The sequence below is a fragment of the Archocentrus centrarchus genome, chromosome 1, assembly GCF_007364275.1.
Source record: "Archocentrus centrarchus isolate MPI-CPG fArcCen1 chromosome 1, fArcCen1, whole genome shotgun sequence".
NCBI classification, from domain to species: domain Eukaryota; kingdom Metazoa; phylum Chordata; class Actinopteri; order Cichliformes; family Cichlidae; genus Archocentrus; species Archocentrus centrarchus.
This window is the reverse complement of record NC_044346.1, coordinates 40,475,215-40,498,250: the sequence shown is the minus strand read 5'-3', so window position 1 is coordinate 40,498,250 and position 23,036 is coordinate 40,475,215. Positions and strand designations below refer to the sequence as shown.

General features: G+C 40.6%; 1 protein-coding gene across 1 annotated transcript in view; it reads right to left on the bottom strand.

The window, feature by feature from the left end:
- Window positions 1-14,363, bottom strand: part of slc22a7a (solute carrier family 22 member 7a) — an 81,312-nt gene extending 66,949 nt beyond the window's left edge. Inside the window, exons 1-3 of the mRNA XM_030738521.1 lie at window positions 13,998-14,363; window positions 8,655-8,758; window positions 4,943-5,097 (exon numbers count right to left, since the gene is read on the bottom strand). Of these exons, the coding sequence (XP_030594381.1) occupies window positions 4,943-5,097; window positions 8,655-8,758; window positions 13,998-14,363 (625 nt within the window). The remainder of the gene's footprint in view (window positions 1-4,942; window positions 5,098-8,654; window positions 8,759-13,997) is intronic.
- Window positions 14,364-23,036: the final 8,673 nt, after the last annotated feature.

The following is a 23,036-nucleotide window of genomic DNA, read 5'->3' as shown; positions in this document are numbered from 1 at the left end:
GCAGGGATACTGTCGAGAGAGCAATTTCCAGGACGTATTTGCTTGATTAAGTCTGATAAATAAGGAAATGTAATTGGCTCAAACACATCAAAAACAGCGGGACATGAAGAGGATACTAAGTCAGTGTTTTTTAACCTTTTTTGAGCCGAGGTACATTTTTTTCATTGAAAAAATCACGAGGCACACCACCAGCCAAAAATGTTAAAAAATGATACTCTGTAGCCTATATTAACAATATAGTCATTCTTATCAAAGTGTCTTGAATAGGAATCAAATAAACACAAAAAAGAACTTTATCATATAATATGTATCTTCTTTCAAATAAAAAGTGCACTTAACATGTCCACTTCAAAAACATAGCTTGAACATGACAAATGCCACAACAATGTGGTCTTATAGTAGAAAACTTCAATGTTTTGCAAACTCTAATTCTGTCCAAAAGCATTCTATTACCAGGAATAACACAACACAACAATACATGCGATAGAGGCAAGCTCACAGCTAATGACAGTTTAATATCATCATCATCCATAAGTCCCCCGTACAGTGTTTTAACGGATGAAGGTTATTGTTAACTATAACCCTATACCACCGAACATGTCATAATCGGCTCGGTGTACTTCAAAAGTGCCGCCGTACGCGGAGTTACGGCAACAATTACCGTAATAAAACTGTAATAATAACCTATATTTGTTGTGAAGTGCAGTTTCTCAGCTTTCAGAAACTGTTTCAATGTTTCCGATAGCACAAACAGTCGCGTTATTACGGTAACTCAAAGTTCCTTTGATCCACCGCCTCAGGCTCTGTGCTAACCAGCTGTTCGGCTAGTAGCTGCGATCGCCCGGCAGTATAGGGTTATAATATGTATGCTGTGTGTGCGTTTCAGATGGCTCTCATATTGCAGAACTACCGCTGCAAACTCTCGGTCTGGACATTCAACCGATGCTCTGCATGCCTCCAGTTTCTTGCTGTGGGGTTTTAAAAATGATTGTGGTAAAGGAGTCGCTCTCATGCCTCCGCTAGAGACGACACTCCCTGGCCAATCAGTGGCATGCTGTCCTCCACGTCACATTGTATCACCTCGGATCGCTTAGAACCTCGGATGAGTGAGTACGGAAAAAGGACCGCTGTTGTGCCAAAAAGTGATTGTCTGCCAAAAAGTGATTGCCAAAAAATGATTGCCAATATTTAAACTGATGTAAATAACTTGCTGACCTATAATCTGTGAAAAATTTGTCAAACATATCTCTCGTGAATGATATCAAGACATTTTGAGTAAGAAACAACATTTCTGTCACAAGGTAGAAGCTGCAATCAGTTTTTGGCAGCGACTTTTATATATTCTTTATTTATCAGGGTAAAAACTGTGATTGGAAAGATTTTAAAGAGATATGTGCCCAAGAGAGTGGCAGAAATCAGAACAAATATGACATTACACTCTATAAAGATATTTTAAGTGACCAAAGAGGACTGGATTTATTATAATCTACATGCAATAATGCAGAGTCATAAACATACTTGAATAAGAGGTCATTTCTTAATTTTATATCTAAGCCCTTCATAAATACTATTGACTACACTCTATTCACCAATATAAGCAAAGACATTACACATAAAAGCACATAGAAACATCAAAAATCACTTTCTGGCGGACGATCACTTTTTAGCACAACAGCGGTCCTTTTTCCGTACTCACTCATCCGAGGTTCTAAGCGATCCGAGGTGATACAATGTGACGTGGAGGACAGCATGCCACTGATTGGCCAGGGAGTGTCGTCTCTAGCGGAGGCATGAGAGCGACTCCTTTACCACAATCATTTTTAAAACCCCACAGCAAGAAACTGGAGGCATGCAGAGCACCGGTTGAATGTCCAGACCGAGAGTTTGCAGCGGTAGTTCTGCAATATGAGAGCCATCTGAAACGCACACACAGCATACATATTATAACCCTATACTGCCGGGCGATCGCAGCTACTAGCCGAACAGCTGGTTAGCACAGAGCCTGAGGCGGTGGATCAAAGGAATTTTGAGTTACCGTAATAACGCGACTGTTTGTGCTATCGGAAACATTGAAACAGTTTCTGAAAGCTGAGAAACTGCACTTCGTTCAGCTGAACGGACCATCAGAACCACCCTCCCCAACCTGCAGGACATTTACACCAAGCAGTGCAGGCTGAGGGCCATGAAGATCCTAAAACAGCCCAGCCACCCCGGACACTCTCTCTTCTCCCTGCTCCCATCAGGCCGGCGTTACCGCTGCCTGAGGGCTAAGACTGAAAGGTTGAAGAAGAGTTTTTACCCACAAGCCATCCTGCTCAACTCTGAGCCCTAACTGGACCATTATTGCACAATGTAAATATTATAATTTATAAAAGTGTGTATAGTGTATAGTATATAGAGTATAGTGTATAGTGTGAATTACTTTTTTTTAATTTTTATTCTTCTTATTTATATGTGTGTGTATATATGGTTGCAGGTACAAAATACATTTCACTGTGCATTGTACTGTGTATAACTGTGCATGTGACAAATAAACACTATCTTAATCTTAATCTTAATCTTAGATGCCGTCAAATCGCGGGGAGTCGAGTCGACCCACGGGGATTCGTTCCGTATGGAAACGCGGCTCAATTCTCTTGTCTCTATGTACAATGCAATTCGCTACCTGCTGCTGTCTAGTCTAGTGATATGGAAGAGTATTACATGATTATGCTCCCAGTCACTACTACAGCGCAGACACTCGTGGCATATTACGTGAAAGTGGATAATTTCCCACGGCACACCTGACGATCTCCCACGGCACACTAGTGTGCCACGGCACACTGGTTGAAAAACACTGTACTAAGTGGTTGACAACCGCAGGTGTTAGACGTGTGTGGCCAGAAATGTTATTGGTGAAAAAGGATATTAGATGATGGCACCTGCTCTGAGGGCAGAGGATTGATAAGAGAATTAAAAACCCTAAAAAGAACTTGAGGCCTATGGCTATTAGCAGCAATGTGATTAGATAAAAATTCAGACTTTGCCTTCTTTACAGCACTCTGATAAATAAACAATGTGTCCCGTAGAACTCCATAAGAGACTTGGAGTTTGTCCTTTTTCCATTTTCTCTCTGCTTGTCTGCAGTTATGCCTGAGAGCACGAATAGAAGAAGAAGAAGAAGAAGAAGAAACAGCCTTTATTGTCCCACAGAGGGGAAATTTGGGTGTAACAGCAGCCGCAGTTATTATAAATATAAATAAAGATATAATAATTTACACTATTAAGAAAAGAATATATAGTGATGGTTATACAGTCTTACAGCTGCTGGGAGGAAGGATCTGCAGTAACGCTCCTTTGTGCATTTAGGATGCAGCAGTCTGTCACTGAAGGAGCTCTCCAGCTCAGCAACAGTTTCATGCATGGGATGGGAGACCTTGTCCATCAGTGATGTTATTTTGGTCAGAATATCCTCATTCAGCCCAGGTTCAGGTTCAGCGTTATTTCTGAGGGGCAATGCAATCAAAGATCTCCCGACAAGTGCAGTCAAACATAGTGTATAATTCCTCAACACTGTATTCACAGTGATCCAGGGCATACAAGCACATGTCCTTAAAAGCAGCCGAAAATGTGTCATTTAGACGTGTCAACACCACGTCTGTGGCCTCGACCCCTCAGGGGAACAGAATACAACATCAGCAGAATAGCACCAGCTATCCGGAAAGCAAGGCATAAGGGGACGAAACCACCACTAACTCACTCCCAGTAACTAGCGAGAAAAAGCCTTCATCCTAGCCTTCACATGTCCTTGTTTTCCCTGCCATCTGAGACGCTTCTTACGGGGAGCTGCAGAGGTTCAGCGCCACAAGCATACCAGTATGTCTGGCAGGTCAGGTGGATGATTGGCTGTCCAGCCTTCAAAGTTGAACATCGATACCGAAGCTTGAAAATCAAGGATATCAAGAAGTGAAGTAGTGACATCTTGGCAGCAAATAAGAATGGATACTAAAACAACAAACAGCAAACTGAACAGGCTAGGCAGACGAATCGTCGTAAACACTGGTGCCATCTTGCCAAAAAGGAAGCAAATGGCACTCTAGATCAGGGCTCTTCAACTCCAGGCCTCGAGAGCCCCTGTCCTGCAGGTTTTAGATGTGTCCCTGATCCAACACACCTGAATCAAATGGCTGAATTACCTCCTCAGTATGCAGTCAAGTTCTCCAGAGTCCTGCTAATGACTTCTATATTTGACTCAGGTGTGTTGAAGCAGAGACACATCTAAAACCTGCAGGACAGGGGCTCTCAAGGCCTGGAGTTGAAGAGCCCTGATCTAGAAGAATAAATATTTAATAAATCTAGTAGAATAAATATTTAATTATTCATTATTGATAAGAAGATTAAACAATATTGTAGACTAGAGATGTTATAAATACAGTAAGGTTAAAAATATGCAATTATTATGGCACAACATTATTATGTTGTGCTTATGTACACATTAAAAATGAGCATTTAATTGATGTCTGATTTGTGTTTTTATGTTTTTAGTTTCACACTTTTCTGTGCCTACAATAAACCTGTGGACAAGCTGACAATGTCTTCAGAGTCTTGAAGTTACAAGAGTTTAGCTGTCTGTTAGGAGATATGAGGACAGAACATATATGTAAATGACTTTGTAATGTTACAGGGAACATGTCACATACCTGTCTTTTTACCATAACTATCAAATCAAAGCAAAATACCAAAATATTTTTGCTCCAGTTGAGATTTTTATACAGTAACCATGATTTTACCATGGTTACTGTATAAAAAACCATAGGAAACCATAGTGAATTTTTGTAAGGGCAGTTCAGATGGTATCATTTCATTTTTTTTTATAGCAGTTTTTTAACACTGATTAAAGAGTCACCGTAAAAATGTCTTTAAATGAATGGGCTTTAACTTTTGTGTTCCACAGAGTTCTTACCGAGGACCACACCAATGATTGACATCCCGCTGAGGGCCGCACCACAGAGTGCTCTGGAGATCGCAAACATGATGTAGGAATTGGAGAAGGCAGCAGTGGCTCCTAGCGTTGTGGAGGCAAGGAAAGCCACGAGAATCATTGACTTACGACCAAACCTGCAACACACAGTTGTAGCAGTGACTTTCAACCACCTTACAGGAGATAGAGCTGCAGAATAAGTTTTGTTTCTTGAGGAATTTTTACTCCTAGGTGCTAAAATATGAAATGGATGAATATAGCAAATATTTAGACGGCTCTTTAAATGCCTCAGGAATGGGTCCAGCTGTGTAGTGAATTGGCAGCTTCTTCTGGCCTGATCTTGCCTCTTGCCTGACAGCTGCCAGAGGCTTTCACAACCCTGTGTTGGATAAGTGGTTAAGAAAATGAATGAATGGATCCAGAGTCACCATGATGCCAGCAAGAGATTATAATAATTGTCTGGAGCCAAAATTAATCTGAAACTCAACCACATCACAGGAAATGTGAGCTGTGTGTGTGTGTGTGTGTCTCCATGTGACATGTTGAATAAACCCAAAATGTCAGTTGCCTAATAAGCAGACATCAGTGATTAACAACACAACTGTCTCCACATGACTCTTTCTACACACACACACACACACACACACACACACACACAGTTCAGAAGACATTAGCTTCCATTAATTACATCAAGCTCTTTTCTTTTTTGAGCACTTGTTTTTTATGTCCGTAAGTAAAACCTGGACTGACCCCAACCCTTCTCCACAACTCCTTTGCACTTTAACGTGCTTGATTTTTTTTTATCAGCATAGTAGCAGCTGACTTTGTGTGAACAAAAGCTGCTTGTAATAGTGGCTCACAGGACAGCCGTGTGGCAGTGCAATTCCTTGTTCAGAGGCACATGTAAGCAGAAATGTCTGTGTCAATGTGATTGTTAGAAAGCCACAATTTTAACTCACAGTCACAGGTGATTTGAAGCATTAGTCATAATCTTTTAGATTTTCATAAAATACATCTCAACTTTTTAAAGTTTTAATTTCTTTAAATAGTTGTTTCATTATGTGTTACAGATTCAACAGGAACATGATGCAGTATGTAATCCAGTGCTGCTCTTTAACATGAACTTACTGATACCAGCTTCTTTACGCCTGCCATGCTGCTATGAGAGCTAGATTAAAGAGATGGAAAACATAATGACCTGTTTCAAAAAATAGTTGGCCTGCATTTAAAATATGAATTAAAAAAAAGAACACAATGATTTTCAAATTATTTGATCCTCATATGTACTAACTGAAATTTGCTGGTTTGTTTCTTTATATTTGTGGGTTTTTAATACTTGTTTAGTTCTGTTCATGCTTGGTGTTATTGTGTTTCTTGAGTCCCAGTGTTTCTGTTTTGTTTCTGCGTGTCTGGTTATCCCATTGTGTCACGTTTTTCTTGTCTTTCCATCTGTCCAGTTTCATCTCTATGTTTCCCGTCTTTAGCTCTGGTGGGATCCTTGATTTACATAAGGAATTTAAGCTTTTTGTTGGGAGCTCACAGGACAATTTTACAATTTGGCTCAGTCCATCTTAAATGAGCTTGACAGCAATAGCTTTTCTGGATCTTGTTTCTGTTTTGTTCTTTTCATGGTAGAGTTTTAACCTGCATTTGTGGGTGTAGTGATAAACTGTGCATCATGGCTCGTAAGCCTATAGCTAAGTGAACCCACAATGCAGAGTCAGCTGAAACAGTGTCACAGTTCACAGTCTTTATTAAACACAAAAATAAGGCAACCTGTACTGCGCAGATTGAGGGAGTGAGAGGATGACATTCAGGTACCAGTGGTCCACTGAGAGGAGGAGGGAGAAGGAGGTTAAAGTCCATTAGTAATATTTCCACTGCAATGTAAATAAAGCTGTCTGAATGTCTTTGGCTTACTTGAGCTCCAGGTAGTCAGTACAAAGAGGGGAAGGAGTTGCATGATGTAGGAGTCCAGAGTTTGCGAGCCTTGGAGGGTGAGCAGGCAGGTGAGTGGAGAACTGGTACTGATCCTGGAGGCCAGTGGTCCGAGCGGATAGGCAGATAACAGAGAATGTGATGAAAGCACTGGGAGTGGAGACATAAGGCTCTTCAGCTGATGGAACGATTTTCCACTGTGGAAGGCAGACAATCTGGTGGAGAATGGATGGCAGCACTGGTCCTTAAATACTGGAGCTGGATGAGGAACAGGTGTGTGCAGCCAAAAAGTGAGGGAATCAAAAACTCCACCCATCCGGGAGGAGTCTGCCTTCAGGAATAACTCGGCAAAGCAGAAAGGACTCCAGCAACATCCCACATGACCACACTGTGTTCACTGACAGTGGATCTCAGAAGTGTTCCTGATTCCATGCAATCATTTAAAATAAAGAATCATTTCTGGTTTTAATGCAGTGCTCCCTAAGGGCCCAAAGAACATGGATGGCCCTGTGTCTTCATGTCTCTTGCATACAGAGATTCCATGGATTCTCAGAATCCTGCAGTGATATTTAATATAGCAGGTGAAATCCCAACTTTCACAAGATGATAAACTGCTCCACATCTTATCTGTGATCTAACTAGGTATAAAACATTCCAGCAGTTATTTTTATCAGTTTTTTTGGAGAATCAAATCCAAGGATGACTGAAACTGTATTTTGGTAAATGGGACCAGAGAGTAGTTATTAATTCATTGCTCGTAATCATGTTGTAGTTTCATCAGAATTTTCCTTTTATTATTCCACCACCTTTAACTTCTACCTTAAAACTTCAACCCTAAAGCCATCTCATAAGTTACAAATATTAAAAATTAAAAATTATTAGTAATTCAATAACTAATTTAATTTGTACTTTTTACTTTTACTGCAGACTGTCCTGAGAAACAATTTATACATCTGTCAAAGATATTTTTCAAACTTATTTTAAGAAACCAATATTTTTAGGACTTAGTCTATAATTACTTGGTAAGTTGGAGATCTTTTTAGTTTAGAGCACAATTATCACATTTAGTAGTTAAATCAGCCACACATGACTAGAAGTAATATTACAGTGGCTTACATAGTAATACATATTGTACAATAATACAAAAATACTTTAAAACACACTGAAATCTTGTGTGTTTAAAACACACTTGTGTACACCATGGCTCACAAGAAGGCTTTACAGAGGGTAATGAACAATGCCCAGAAAATCATCAGCCACTCTCTCCCCTCTCTGAAGGACCCCCTGCTGTCTCAGGAGGGCACGCAGCATCCTCAGAAACAGCACACACCAGGACACCGGCTGTATGAACTGCTGCCCTCCGGCAGGAGATTCAGGGCTCTGATGGCGCGGACCAACAGGCTAAACCCTGATTAATGCCAACATCTGATTTATTTTGTGAGTGTACGTCTTATGTTGCACAGATGTGGACAGCTCTGCAATTTCATTGTACTATATAGCGCAATGACAATAAAGGTTCATCTTACCTTATCTGAAAGGAGCCACTCTCCATTACAAGTAATTTTATATTTAATACTTTAGTGAACAAATTGCTGAAGGGTTTGTGTAAGGTAGGTTTGTTTGTTGCTTATTTTGGTTTTTATCATGTTGAAACTTCTTCTTCAGATGGAGATTGCATAAGTTCATCTGCAGTTTGGTTCAGAGGGTCAGATGACTGAGGGTTTAAAATGATGATTATGAATATCGAAGAACTCACTTGTCAGAAAGTTGTCCAAACAGAATGGCTCCAAATGTGACCCCAAGAAAGAAGTAGGTAGCCAGAGCTTGATTCAGATGTTTGTTGTCACACACCAGATCCCACTGCAGACATACAATGGGCAGTTAACGGGCAGTATGAGGAACACCTCTCATTCTGTGATCATACCCTCAGTTTTCTAAGTACCTTCTGAAATCTTAATATCTGATTATGGGAGCAATGATTTTACGTTTACACTGAAACACTGAGAACTACATTTATCCCCTGTTTTAATTTCTGATTCCTTAGAAGCTATCCAAAACCATCTATGTAGTACATGGCAATTTACACACACACACACACACACACACACACACACACACACACACACACACACACACACACACACACACACTTTTATGATTAGACTTAAAACTTTCCTTTTTCACAAAACTTATATTGTAGGGCTTGATCAGGTGACCCTGAACCCTCCCTTAATTATGCTGCAATAGGCCTAGGCTGTGTGTGTGTGTGTGTGTGTCCCATGATGCACTGAGTGTTTCTTTACATTCACTTCTTTTTACTCTGTTTATACCCCACTCTGCATTTAATCATTCGTTTTTATTAATCTCTGTCTCTCTTCCACACTGTCTTTTGTCCTGTCTCTTTTCCCTCACCCCCAACCGGTCGCAGCAGATGACTGCCCCTCCCTGAGCCTGGTTCTTTTTGTGCAGTAATAGAGTATAGAGTAATAGAGTATTTCATTACTTCCCGCTGCTGCCTAAGACAGATGTTGAACCTTGAAGGCCACATTGAGCCCCACTCCTATCAGCTAAGAACAAGAATCTCAGACTGGAAATTGGACAACAAAAGATTAAAAACATTTCCTGATCTAATGACTCTGGATTTCTGCTGCAATATTCGTATGATAGAGCCAGAATTTGGTATAAACAAAATGAAAGCATGGATCCATCCTGCCTTGGGTCAGTGGTTCAGGGTGGGTGGTGGTATTGGTTTAATAGTATGGTGCATATTTTCTTGGTGCACTTTGGGCCTCTTAGTACTAACTGAGCATTGTTTAAACACCACAGCTTGTTGCTGACCATGTTCATCCCTTTATGACCTCAATGTACCCATCATGGCTGCTTCCAGCAAGACCATACCACAAAGCTCAAATAATCTCAAATTGGTTTCTTAAACATGACAATGAGTTCACTGTACTCAAATGACCTCCATGTTCACCACTTTAGATCTACCCAACAAAGTGGCCAAATGTGTAAACTAAATTTCTCTCTCATTACTAGTTGTATTCAGATATTAGCAGTTTGATTTTAATTTAATTCAATACAGTTATATTTTATATATATATATATATATATATATATATATATATATATTAGGGCTGGGACTTTAACGCGTTAATTTCGATTAATTAATTACGGGTAAATTAACGCGTTAAAAATTTTAACGCATTTTAATCGCACTTTGCACCGTGGAACGTTTCTCAGTGCGCGAGTTCCCGGCATACAGATTATATTGACGCACAATGTCCAAATTAGGGGCCGAATCCTGCGAAGGACCCGGCCCACGTCTTTCGCAGCCCACGAACACCACAAAGGCCGGAAGTGAGCGGCTAGCCTTCATATCAGCGTCACCTGCCGTCACCTCTGCGCCTAGCAACCGTGAGTGCGAAGCACAGCTGTGTAAAAGCAGCTGTTTAAACGGAGAACGAACTTTTTCTCCTTTTTGTGGTTTAATTTTAAGTCTTTAATTCAAAATAAGCTGTTAAAACAAGCATAACACATTTCAACATCAAGGAATACAGCTGAGAGAATGATTAATTTCCAACTATAACAAGTGAGACATTAATGTTGAATAAAACTATCCAGTTATGATGCTTAACTTTAATTTCAGGTGTTTGCTTATCACAGGAGCACTTCCACCCTTCATTGGTCTGTGTAGTAGACTGGTGGGAAAATAAACAAAATTTTGAAGTTTAAGCTTATGTATATTGATTCATTCATCAACTAAACTTAAATTAATATTTCTCATGTCAAATATTGAAATGCGATTAATTTCGATTAATTAATTACAAAGCTTGTAATTAATTCGATTAATTTTTTTAATCGAGTCCCACCCCTAATACACAGTGCAGAGCAGCTACCTAAACTCTGCTCCCAGTGAGGTTGATTATCTCGTCAATAGTTTTACATCCTCACTGCGTATAACTTTGGATACTGTGGCTCCTCTGAAAAGGAAAGCTTCAAATCAGAAGTGCCTGACTCCGTGGTATAATTCACAAACGCACAGCTTAAAGCAGATAACCCGAAAGCTGGAGAGGGAATGGCGTCTCACTAAATTAGAAGATGCTCATTTAGCCTGGAAAAAGAGTTTGTTGCTCTATAAAAAAGCCCTCCGTAAAGCTAGGACATCTTACTATTCATCATTAATTGAAGAAAATAAGAACAACCCCAGGTTTCTTTTCAGCACTGTAGCCAGGCTGACAAAGAGTCAGAGCTCTGTAGAGCCGAGTATTCCTTTCACGTTAACTAGTAGTGACTTCATGGATTTCTTTACAAATAAAATTTTAGACATTCGAGAAAAAATTATTCATAACCATCTCAAAGATTATTCTTCATGTTCGGCTGCTTTCAGCACTGCTGGTATTTGTTTAGACTCTTTTGCTCCAGTTGATCTTTCAGAGTTAACTTCAATAGTTACTTCCTCCAAACCAGCAACATGTTTATTAGATCCCATTCCTACTAGACTGTTCAAAGAAGTCTTTCCAATTATTGATGCTTCAATCTTAAAAATGATCAATCAGTCTTTATTAGTTGGCTATGTACCACAGACCTTCAAGGTGGCTGTAATTAAACCTCTGCTTAAAAAGCCATCACTTGACCCAGCTGTCTTAGCTAATTATAGGCCAATCTCCAACCTTCCTTTTCTCTCAAAGATTCTTGAAAGAGTAGTTGTAAAACAGCTAACTGATCATCTGCAGAGGAACGGTTTATTTGAAGAGTTTCAATCAGGTTTCAGAATTCATCACAGTACAGAAACAGCATTAGTGAAGGTTACCAATGATCTTCTTAGAGCCTCTGACAGTGGATTAATCTCTGTTCTTGTCCTGTTGGACCTCAGTGCAGCTTTTGATACTGTTGATCATAACATTTTATTACAGAGATTAGAGCTTGCTATAGGTATTAAAGGTACTGCACTGCAGTGGTTTGAATCATATTTATCTCATAGACTCCAATTTGTTCATGTAAATGGGGAGTCTTCTTCACACACTAAGGTTAATTATGGAGTTCCACAGGGTTCTGTGCTAGGACCAATTTTATTTACATTATACATGCTTCCCTTAGGCAGTATTATTAGAAAGCACTGCATCAATTTTCATTGTTATGCAGATGATACTCAGCTTTACCTATCAATGAAGCCAGATGACACACATCAATTAGTTAAACTGCAGGAATGTCTTAAAGATATTAAGGCCTGGATGACCTCTAATTTCCTGCTTCTAAATTCAGATAAAACTGAAATTCTTGTTCTCGGCCCCACAAATCTTAGAAACATGGTGTCTAACCAGATACTTACTCTGGATGGCATTACTTTGGCCTCCAGTAACACTGTGAGAAATCTTGGAGTCATTTTTGACCAGGATATGTCCTTCAATGCACATATTAAACAAATATGTAGGACCGCTTTTTTGCATTTGCGCAATATTTCTAAAATTAGAAACATCCTTTCTCAGAGTGATGCTGAAAAGCTCATTCATGCATTTATTACTTCTAGGCTGGATTATTGTAATTCATTATTATCAGGCTGTCCTAAAAGCTTTCTGAAAAGCCTTCAGCTGATCCAAAATGCTGCAGCTAGAGTACTGACAGGGACTAGAAAGAGAGAGCATATTTCTCCCATATTGGCTTCTCTTCATTGGCTCCCTGTTAAATCTAGAATAGAATTTAAAATTCTTCTCCTCACATACAAGGTCTTGAATAATCAGGCCCCATCTTATCTCAAAGACCTCATAGTACCATATCACCCCAACAGAGCACTTCACTCTCAGACTGCTGGCTTACTTGTGGTTCCTAGGATACTTAAGAGTAGAATGGGAGGCAGAGCCTTCAGCTTTCAGGCGCCTCTTCTGTGGAACCAGCTTCCAGCTTGGATTCGGGAGACAGACACCCTCTCTATTTTAAGATTAGGCTTAAAACTTTCCTTTATGATAAAGCTTATAGTTAGGGCTGGATCAGGTGACCCTGAACCATCCCTTAGTTATGCTGCTATAGGCCTAGTCTGCTGGGGGGTTCACATAATGCACTGTTTCTCATTCACCTTATTTACTTTGTTTATACTCCACTCTGCATTTAATCATTAATTGATATTAATCTCTGGCTCTCTTCCACAGCATGTCTTTCTCTCCCCTCAGCCCAACCGGTCGCGGCAGATGACTGCCCCTCCCTGAGCCTGGTTCTGCTGGAGGTTTCTTCCTGTTAAAAGGGAGTTTTTCCTTTCCACTGTCGCCAAGTGCTGCTCATAGGGGGTCGTTTTGACTGTTGGGTTTTCTCTGTATTATTGTAGGGTCTTTACCCACAATACAAAGCACCTTGAGGCGACAGTTTGTTGTGATTTGGCGCTATATAAATAAAATTGAATTGAATTGAATTAATATATATATATATATATATATATATATATATATATATATATATATATATATATATATATAAACTAATGTGCTGTCAGTGATGTTTTGTCTGTCTTTGCTGATTATGGTTCCAGGAAATAGACTCAATTTATCTCTTCACATTCATAGCTCACCAATAATATGATAGACTGATACCTCAGTAAACCAAGTCAGCATTTTCAAGGTGGCTGAAATAGAATGAGCACTGCTCTCTATTCTCCTGACTGGGTGGAGCCAGAGTGTTCAGCAACACCCAGTACAGAGATGTTTCATACCTTACAGCCAGAGGATTATTTAGACTATTGACCTATTACCACATATTAAAGCTAGAACACAGAAGACCCATAAATCTTTGAATATTCTGCTCTAAATCAAAGTCAGGAGCTAACAAACAATGAAATCTTAAAATTCAAGAGCTTGTTATTACATCTAATTAATGAATGTGTTGTGTTAGAGTATGAATTCATTTTCTAATGAAGATCAGTGTGTTGTAATTCAACTTTTTCTTCTGCACCCTCTCACACCAGTGAACTCAGTATTCATTAGAAATCAGTCATTTTGTTCCATGAATGCTTTGTTGGATAATGCAGTGACGTGCTGGTCAAGTACAGCCAGTGCTCTTCATTATTTCTGATAAAATACTCAAACAGAGCTTAAATTTTGTTTCTCCTTACCTCTGTGGCAGTTGTGGAAATAAACTGTGATTGGTCATAGATCCATCCATGTGGACAAGGTGTAGACTGGTTTCCCTGGCTGAAGTTGAAGGCTGGCACGGGACTATAAACTCTGCACGAGCTAAAGGAGCCATCCGCCTGGTAGGGAATCCTAAGGGCCAGCACCTCAGGGTTGGAGTCCCAGCTGCCCTTATCATTTTCTTCTGTACTCTGGATAGCGCAACGATGAGGAGGTATGGCTGAGATGAAGTTGTGCAGGAGAAAGTGGAGTGGAAGGATGGCACGGGGAAGACACAAGATGAGCAGGACCAGGAACTGGAACTTGGAGAAGCCACCAACATCATCTAGGATCTCCTCAAACCTCATGGTGATGAGATGGAAGGGCTGAGGATTTGTGTCACCAGAGTTACTGTCTCTAAATGAAGGTCTTATTTGCTGCCTTCCTTGTAATGCTGCGTGCCTCTCTTAGCCTGCCTGCACTGCTCAACTAAATGGGGAGAGAATGCACAAAGAGAGAGCCTTTGAGAAGTGTGTGTGTGTGTGTGTGTGTGTGTGTGTGTGTGTGTGTGTGTGTGTGTGTGTGTGTGTGTGTGTGTGTGTGTGTGTGTGTGTGTGTGTGCGCACGTGTAATATAACGTGTGCAAAAAGCAAGTTCCCATAATGTAAAAAAATGGGTGGTAGGCACTTTTCAGTTTGGTAACGTTAAGATTAGAATGTGTTTAGTTTTAGATTATCATGAAGTTATGTTTAAGTTAAGGTTAATCCAGCCTTAAAGGTTATGTTCATGTGAGGTTAGTCTAAAGTTTATTTTTAAGTTATAATAATGTTAGAATTAGGTTAAGTGTACGTTTAAGATAGAATTAGGTTATGATTAGCATACCATAGAGTAATGTCAAAGTATAAGTTAGAGTAAGATTAGATTGATGTTTGATGTAGGTCAAGGTAATTTTACAGTTAGGTTAAGTTTAGGTTTAGTTTAGGATATTTAGAGTATAGAGTATTTAAATTAGCATTAGGTTATATTTAATTAACTATAAGGTCAAGTTAATGTTATTGTCATGTATTGAGTGTGAGGACCTAAATGCAGAATCGCAAATGTAGACTGTGGTGATGGTTGGCTGATGACTGGAGTACAAACAAAGATGAAAGATAAAATACAAAATGAAACTGAAAACTTCAACTACTGAAACCTAAACTGAGAATAAACACTAGAGAATACTGGAGCTGCAGATACAATCCTTACTATGGCATTACCTTGGCCTCCAGTAATGCTGTGAGGAATCCTTCAATGCACATAGTAAACAAAATTATAAGACCACTTTCTTGCATTTGTGCAATATTTCTAAAATTAGAAACATCCTTTCTAAAAGCTAATTCGTGCATTTATTACTTCTAGGCTGGACTATTGTAATTCATTATTATCAGGCTGTCCTAAAAGCTCCCTGAAAAGCCTTCAGCTGATCCAAAATGCTGCAGCTAGAGTACTGACAGGGACTAGAAAGAGAGAGCAGATTTCTCCCATATTGGCTTCTCTTCATTGGCTCCCTGTTAAATCTAGAATAGAATTTAAAATCCTTCTCCTCACCTACAAGGTCTTGAATAATCAGGCCCCATCTTATCTCAAAGACCTCATAGTACTGTATCATCCCAATAGAGCACTTCGCTTTTAGACTGATGGCTTACTTGTGGTTCCTAGGATACTTAAGAGTAGAGTGGGAGGCAGAATTGAAATTTAATTGAATAACTCTAAATTTGACATTTTTAATTGAAATTAGCATCATTATATACAGAGGTCAGGAGAGAGGTACAACAGTCAGTGTCTGTAGGCATCTGTAAAACACAGGGGAGGTGCTGTCATGACTTGGGATTGCATTTTAGCTAGTGGTGTTGGAGAGCTTGCCAAAATATATGCAGTTATGAATGCAGAAAAGTACAGGTTAGGCTCCCGACAGATTTTGATCTACCATGCAATACTACCCGGAAAGAGTCTTACTGGCAGCAGCTTCATTTTTCAGCATGACAATGATCCCAAACACACTGCTGGTGCAGTAAAAGCATACAGATGCAGCCACCTAAAGTAGCTGCATCCAGCCAGATGTCGGCCAGCTGAAGTCCAGCCCCCAGCTGGCCGACGTCTGGCTGACGTCGGGCTGGAAGTCCCCCTCCTTCTCCTGGGCGTATCTACTTTCCAGCATGAACACACCCCTTTCCCTCAATTGTAGACTGTCACCAAAAGGTGGCGCCTTCTTAACAAAAACGTTGAGTTCTTTGATTCACAAATGTTATGTTAACATTTCTTGGTGAAGTACAGTAGCAAGTTTAGAAATCCTAAAATAGATGCATAAAAGTATAAAAAAAGTATGACCTTTCACACATGTCCATTGCAAATCACCAAAAGATTATTTTGTTTCACTTAATCTTTTAGCTAAATATGTAAATAAATACAGTACAGTAGGTTAAAAAAGAAGCGATCCTGCGCTGAGCAATCCACGCTGTCTCCCTTTTCAATCAAATGTTTTGGGCTGCACTTTCATTTCTTACTGTGATACAAAAAGTTCACTGTCTGTGTTACGGTGCTTATGACGGGTTCTGTCTTCAGGACTGTCCCGCTGTCTGATGCAGTGATGCACTGTCAGCGCACCTGTGCATGTCTCCCTCTGCATCATTAATGATAGCTAAAGGAAATCATCTCACGGCCAGCATAAATTTAGATCGCGGATGTGGCCGCGCGCCTTCAGTGTGACACGTGGAGTATTGTAGAAGGAGGTAACAACATTAGGGTAATACAGGGACTTTGAGGTGATGGAGGTAATGTTAGCTCTATTATATGAGAATGATGAGCAATGTATGTATAGATTTTTATACATTTTTTGTATATTTTATACATTGTTTATTTTCTGTATATTTCTTGATTATATTAGATTATAATATTTTTATTTGTATTTTAGAGAGTTTGATTTTCTGTTGCATGGCACTGAACAGGAGTGGCCCTCCAATCTCATTGTACATCCTGTATAATGACAATAAAGGCATTCTATTCTATTCTATTCAATGGCGATGTATTAGTATCAGTATTTATTGGTATTTGCATACGTCCAAAAATATGGAAGCCACAGAACCGTAATCTGATAAAATAGCAAACAGTCAAGGCCGAGAAGTGTTGGATGAGCAACAAGTGTCCCTTTTAGGTGCACAGTAGTTTGAATTATTAGCCTCTATGCTGACTAAACATATTTTTATAAGCACTCAAAAAAGTCAAACAACAGATTTAACAACTTCTAAATGAGACGCACAAGCTTTGCAATTAAAGCATTATTACTAAAGTGAGTGTCTCGGCCAGAATTCCAGGGCCGATTTTTTGTCCCGGTCCAGCCCTGGTGATACCCATTCATAATCCAGTGTTGGATTATTCTATATGATGTGGGCACAGCTCAACTCTTTGGGGAAGACATGTTGCGGGACTTGCGTAATAATTCATCATGAAGATAATATGTTGATTAGAACCCATTTAGCATACAATTTTAAGAGACATATACAGTATGGAAAAAATGCCAAAGACAGGACCGTTGTTTTGTATTTTTGCAGTTTTACTTCACACTCATCTTTGTCAACAAGGGGGTGGGACGAGAGAGAAAAAACACATTTTATGGGAAAAAGATTCAACAAGAGCTGTTCTTCATAATACACAGAGAACACGTGAAAACATAGTTGGTGCTGAAAGTTTTTAATTTTTATTGTTGAAAACAACAAAACCTTTAAGCTTATAAAAATCCCAGACGCTGTCTTGCTGGGTCCAGCTTTCGGGGACTCCTGAGTCTCTCATTTATCCTCCTTCTAATGTTGTGCCATTGTTGCCCAGACAGGTCTGGAAATCTCTGCTGTACACAACAGACAACCTTCTCCTTGACCTGCCGTGGCAACTCATCCTTCCCGTGTGTTCCGCTCCAGTTGACCCTCTTTGCCCAGCTCTGATATGTTTCAAATGGCGTTATAGCCATGAAAACATTAGCGGCATAATTTTCAGGGCGATATTCACCGCGCAGAAAGCAGTCTTTATAAAACTCCTCGTCGCGCTCGGCGGTCAGAGCCCTCACGCTGGGGAGTTGTGTGGCCGGTGTAGGCGGTGTTGGAACCAATGGTGGGATGCTTCCCGGGCCCTCCCTGGGTGGCACTGGGGTTCTCTCTTGAGACGGTGGGGAAGCGATGGGAAGGTAAAGCCATCGTGCTGGCGTAATGGACCCGGTGTTCGTTGAGGACGGGATGGTAGGTTCGTCCTCTCTGGCTGGTGTTGTGTTTACTGATGAAGGTGGAGAGGGGACTGAGAGAGTACGCCGGCGGTCCCCTATAGACTGTGGTGTCGAAAGGGCCTCTTCTCTCTGCACAGGAGAGCCTGCATTTGAAAAAAGCTGACGCCTGATACTCTCGGGCGGATGTGTTTCCAAAGCGGTCAGTCTTTCCATAACGCTGTCCAAAGTAGCCCTTAACGTGGCACATCCTTCGCACTCCACCGGCGGTGCAGGCGCAGGCCCGTTAGAGTGTTCAAGCTGTGCCTCAATGGCACCCAGTCGTTTTCTTAAGCTGGAAAGTTCATGGACATACTGCTGTTTCCAGGTGCTGACTGGGCCCACTCCTTTCTCAACGCAAATGGTGGAAGCCTGTGGAAAAAAATAAAATCAGTGTTACTTATGTGTCACGCAAAAGCATCTTGACCTATTTAAAAACACGTCACACTGCATAAAATATAGAACAGCAAAACTTACTGCTTTCTTCTTCACCATGCGAACAGTCTTCTTTGGCGGCACTGTTGATGTTTTTTTCCGTTTTATCTGTGGAGACGGCATCTTGCCCTGGGCAAAATCATGGTAGCATTTTAGGCAACGTACTGTCATAACGATAAACATCATACTGTGTTACTGTCTCCTTACCTTTGGTGCAGGCCGTTTTGGTCCGTGTTTGTAAAAAGCCGGAGCCTCCATCCTCCAAATGAATCCGTGGCACAAATGCAGAAAAGTGGCGTTTCACAGACCTTCAGCTCTATTTACCTTCTGCATACTGAACTGTAGGTGTGATTGTTGCTCATTGGTCAGACTACCTGTAGGAGCAGTTAGCCAATCACAAAATTCCGTTAAGGTATGACAGTATACATGCAGTACAGTTCATTGTGTCAGCCTTGTACTGTTCAACTACCATTGCAAGATTGAAGCCGAGATGACTAAAATCAGCAAGGAGAACTCTCGACAGATCCGGCTCATGAAGTCAAATGGAAAATCAGCAGTGGAGATTCAAAAGCATTTTGCAAGCCTGGGCATCAAAGTGTCACTGCGCTGTGTTCGCTACCACTACAGGGAAAGGAAACGTCGACCTGCAAAGCCAAGTAAACTGCAAAAGTAAGCCATTACATTATAATGCTCCAGATTTTGTTAGCAAGTTTAGTTGCTATTCTATAGCACCATATTAAAAATGGCCTTCTGATGTTCTGATGTCTAATGCTTTATAATTATTCTTCTTATTATTGTACTTCCGCAGTGATGTTATGCTTGCTATTGATAACATGACAAAGGCCAATGATGAGATGACCGCCAATGTGTTACAAAAGCACCTCCTGGGAAATATGGGGACATCGTTGAGTCTGACAAGCATTCGTCGTGCCAGAAGACATCTTGGGTGGAGATATGGAAAGACCCGATTCTTCCCAATGATAAAGGAGCGTAATAAGGAGGCAAGGCTTCAGCAGGCTCTTCAGTGGATAGAGTCGGGAGAAATATGGCATGACGTGCTTTTCACTGACGAAACAACCGTGGCTCTAGAGCACTACGCGCGGTGCAGTTTTCAAAGGAAAAACCACTTTGTTCCCAAATCAAAGCCAAAACATCCACTTAAGCTTCATGTGTGGGGAATGATTTCCAGACATGGCGCAGGTCCCATGGTCATATTTGAGGGAATAATGGACAGACAGTATTTTGAAGAGACAATAATTAAAGAAGCCTCTGCCCCATATGTAAGGAAACACTTTGGCCAGAATCACTTTTCTTCCAGGACAATGAACCAAAGCACACTGCCGCTTCAGCATGCATAGCATCGGAGGGAATCAACTGGGTGAAAACTCCGGCTGAATCGCCCGATTTAAATCCCATCGAGCTTGTTTGGCACTCCATGAAAGACTTCATACGTAAAGAAGCAAAGCCTGGAACAAAACAGGAACTTATTGAAGCAATACAACTATTTTGGACCACGCGGGTTACTCCGGACTTCTGTAACCGAATTATTACTGGCTTGCACAACGTTCTGCGGCTTATAGTTAAGAAGAAGGGGGGGCAGAGTGGAAAATAAAACCGTTTGATAAGTGACATACACATATTTTGCTGAAACATACTGATTATAAGGGGTGTCAGAATGTATTGGTGCCACTTTGAAAAATGTTTGTGTATTGGTATATTGTTTGCATGTACAAACATTTTCATGTAAAATAAAAACCATGTTACCGTGACAACGTGCGTTTTGGTCATGATAATCTTCACTCAAAGTCAAAACAAGCACAATTTACACTACCCAACATTTTGAAATTGATTGTGTAGTGTGAAACACAGCAAAACCAAAAGGCATGATGAAGCAAATGCACTCCTAACCCTGATCTTAATTGTAATGAAACTTTTGCAGCATTAAACGATGCAGCGCTCACAGCCTGTCCGAGGTCCCGGGCTGAACTTCAAGCTCAGCCCGTCCCTCGAGACAAGACTCACTGCGCCACTATAATGACCGCTTTAATCTCATCTTTCAATTGTTTTTTAATGGACAGTTCCACTTACAATTACAACACAGCCTAGCAATCAACAGGCGTAATGTATTGATGCTTAATCCCAGCGCTCTCTGTCACCCTTGGCCTTTTGTACCGGGGCCACGCCAGGGCGTCTGCTCCCGGTCAGTGTGAAATCCGATTAGCATGATAGGCCTTAGTAAACGCTGCTTCCAGGTGTGCCTTAGCATAATTGCGTATTACAAATGAGCCATTTGGCGAAGGCTAATTTTTTCTTGGTATCTGCACATCCAGTCGTCTGGCATGCAGGACACAAAACAGCGGATCTACGGAGTTCAAGTATCACATTTACTTTTCCATCTCAAACAGAAACTAAATATTTCACCAGGTCATAACTGCATACTATGGGAAGGAACCTGAAAAACCGGGAGTCTTTCTTTCCATTATTATTATTGGTTGTGCATACTGTAAGATCATGAACGTAGCCCGGACAGACACAGAGAACACAGAGGATTCCTGCTCAATGGCACCAAATACGGTTCTGCATTTAATCAAACGCCACTTTATGAGACAGACCTCTGAAACAGGAACCTGTAAGAACACAGATTTTTACACGTACTGTATACAGAACATGTCGCTGTTTATATAAAGTGACCTCCAGCACTGTTTAGACGCTGTGGGTGATAAACAGTGAAGGTTTTTTTCTAGGTTTTAGGTTTTTGCCTGTTCTTTGATCGACAAGAATGACAACAAGACAAGGGAAATGAGGAGTCTTTTTCCTAATTTAATATAATATAATGAGAGCCATTTCCAAAACAGATTACAGGTTAAGCCGGGTTGCATTGCCAGCATCTTGCTGCTGGGGTGCAAGACATTCCAGATGGCACCAACCTTGGTGATTATCTAGACAACTTGAGCTTACATGGGGAAATATATATGTTACATTTCACATGGGCATAAAATCATTAAAATGATTAATTTACTGATTAGCTTCAATGCTTCAACAGGATTCCCACTTTTCATTATATACAGAATCAGGGGCGTAGCGGCCATCGGGAGGTTTCGCCAACCGGCCGGTCATTCCCAGGCCAAACCGGCTGGTGATCAGAATTATTATTTTATTTTTTACCCAATTTCGCTGGTGATGCAGCACTCGCAGCCTGTCCGAGGTCCTGGGCTGAACTTCAAGCTCAGCCCGTCTCTCGAGACAAGACTCACTGCGCCACTATAATGACCGCTTTAATCTCATCTTTCTATTGTTTTTTAATGGACAGTTCCACTTACAATTACAACACAGCCTAGCAATCAACAGGCGTATTGTACTGATGCTTAATCCCAGCGCTCTCTGACACCCTTGGCCTTTTGTACCGGGCCACCCCAGGGCGTCTGCTCCCGGTCAGTGTGAAATCCGATTAGCATGATAGGCCTTAGTAAACGCTGCTTCCAGGTGTGCCTTAGCATAATTGCGTAGTAAAAATGAGCCATTTGGCGAAGGCTAATTTTTTCTTGGTATCTGCACATCCAGTCGTCTGGCATGCAGGACACATGCAGGCTACTGAGGCTTCTGTGACAACCACCATAGCAACAGCTTTTTAAGGCCGTTTTAAAAACATCCTCAGTGTTCATAACGCACAAAAATATATGATTTGGAACAAAAATATATGATTTGAAACAATTACAGCTGCGGCGGTATCTTTAAACGTTGTTTACATAGACGATCATGAATGATACGATGTAGCTAGCAGTGAATGAGGTGACGTCATTGCTTGCGCGGTTCACAGTCTGTTCAGTCTGTTGAGATTTCACAGCCGTCACCTGAATATTACTCCAATTAACATGTGTTTACGTCCTCAGGACCATCTCAGGTCCACCATTACAATTTCAGCCTACAAAATGATTTCAATATGAACACACACTCTAACATCAGTGCGCTATATGAAGTCCAAACCTGAAAATAAATATTATGTTTGTAAACATTCGTGTCTCTGAAATAAGTACAGCTGTTCATGTTTGTCATTACAATTTTATTTGTTTAGATAATTGTGAACTTCACATTGTGTATCTACTCAGAGTCTCAGCAACCTTCAGTCACACTGTAAGACATTTCAAGTCAGTTAAACTTGCAAATGAAAGTCCACCTGCTGCCTTAAAATCGCATGTTAACTCAACTAGCAGTTTTTCATTGTTTCAACTCAGAAATGAAAGTTAAAAAAGTTGATTGTACTACACTGTTGTTGTTGTCTTAATGTAGTTCTTAAAGTTGTCAAAGTTCATTTAACTTTTTA